We start from the raw sequence: 1,543 nt of genomic DNA, 5'->3' as shown, positions 1-1,543 counted from the left end.
CTGCAATAAATTACATATGATTGGCCATATACAAAGGGATTGCTGTTAGGCAAGCAGGGAACTGCACTGCCAGGCTCTCTAAGGGCACTCATGATCCCAGTGCAAGACTGCAGCTGACATTTAATTTAAAAATCAAAGGTTGTTCAATGCAAAAAGTGAGCCCATGCGACCATAATAAGAAAAGCAGCAGGGGGCTCTGTGGGAAGGATGGAAATTTAAAAATCACTGTTTCTAATAAGCACATACAGTATCTTAAACAGATAATTAAAGAGCTCTTATCACATTTGTATGTAGATTGAACAAAATATGGCAAGATGCCTTGTCAAAACATTTTCCAATGCAGTGTGCTCCGCTTCACAAAATGGATGAAAGACTCTGTCAGAATTTCAGACCTACCACTGCAGACTTCCCAGCCACCTTACACGCCTAAAGCACGGTGCTGACCTGTCGGGTTACCACGTCTAGCAAAACAACCACCTAAGCAAGTCTTTGGGATTATCCTCCCCCATATTCCACAGGCAGAACAGGAACGGATGGGGATAAGCCAGTACAACAGAGACCTCGCGTCTGACTTGCAGCTGCATCGTAAACAACATCCAACTCATTGTAGCTTTCTGCCTGACTCGGTGACATGAACTCATCGCTTCATTTCTCCAACACGCTCCCCTGGCTAAAAACCTAAGTGTGAAACATCTGCTGGAAAAAACCCTCTTTGCCCCATGAACCCCGCTCAGGTACCTGGTCCTTGAGATGGGTCTCTGTGCAGTACTTCCATTGCTGAAACACCTCGGACAGTTTATCCAGGCCACCATGGTGAAAATGGAAGATCTTGTACTGGCTCTCCCTGCTTGCAACAACCAGTTGTCCACAGGTGCACGCCTCATCGCTGTGGGGCAAAACAACGGAGGACAACAACCTGCATTTATTGCCCAGGATAACGAGAGGCCCAGCGGGAAGGGGGAACATCAGATGAAAGCGTGAGGACAGCAAATTACAAAGAAGTGTAGCACCAAGTAGTCCCTTTAAATGGAGTGTAGAAGTAATCTTACAGCTCTGGACAAGGCCATAGTGACCCTCACTTCCTCCAAGAAGCTCCACTCATGCCTGGTAATGGCACTCTCTTACCCTTCCATCATGGGAAGGAATTCAATTTTGTCTTCCCCGGAGAAAAAAACCCAAGAAGTCTGCCCCAGCAACACTAAGGCAGTACACAAAGGCAGCTCCTAGAGATGAGCAGACTTGGTTGCACACAGCATTGTCTAAAGAAGCAGGGAGCGAGAGAGGAAAAGAGGGAGTAAAAATGTTTTTAATAACTTTTGTAATAATTTGAAAGATAACTGAAGAGGTTAAGAGCAGCAAGACCCTAGAGGAGCCCCGGTGAGGGGCAGGCAAGGGAGAAGGTACCATAGATAGAGATGTTTTCCACACCTCCAGGTTATTTTAAACATTTTGGGTAAGATAGCTAAGAGCAACCTTTACCTTACTAGGGAAAAAAATCCTTTAGGCCCCATAACTGTAATTCAGAGGCTCTCCTAGGGAAGGC

General features: G+C 45.9%; 1 protein-coding gene across 4 annotated transcripts in view; it reads right to left on the bottom strand.

The window, feature by feature from the left end:
• Nucleotides 1-1,543, bottom strand: part of TBC1D16 (TBC1 domain family, member 16) — a 25,872-nt gene that overhangs the window by 6,443 nt on the left and 17,886 nt on the right. For all 4 annotated transcript variants that reach the window (XM_009886829.1, XM_009886828.1, XM_009886830.1 and 1 more), the window contains one exon: nt 739-886. In XM_009886829.1, coding sequence (XP_009885131.1) covers nt 739-886 — 148 coding nt within the window. The remainder of the gene's footprint in view (nt 1-738; nt 887-1,543) is intronic.

The sequence above is a fragment of the Charadrius vociferus genome, unplaced genomic scaffold (assembly GCF_000708025.1).
Source record: "Charadrius vociferus isolate BGI_N301 unplaced genomic scaffold, ASM70802v2 scaffold1116, whole genome shotgun sequence".
NCBI lineage: Eukaryota > Metazoa > Chordata > Aves > Charadriiformes > Charadriidae > Charadrius > Charadrius vociferus.
Note: the sequence above shows the minus strand (reverse complement) of the source record. Positions and strands in the feature narration are given on the sequence as shown.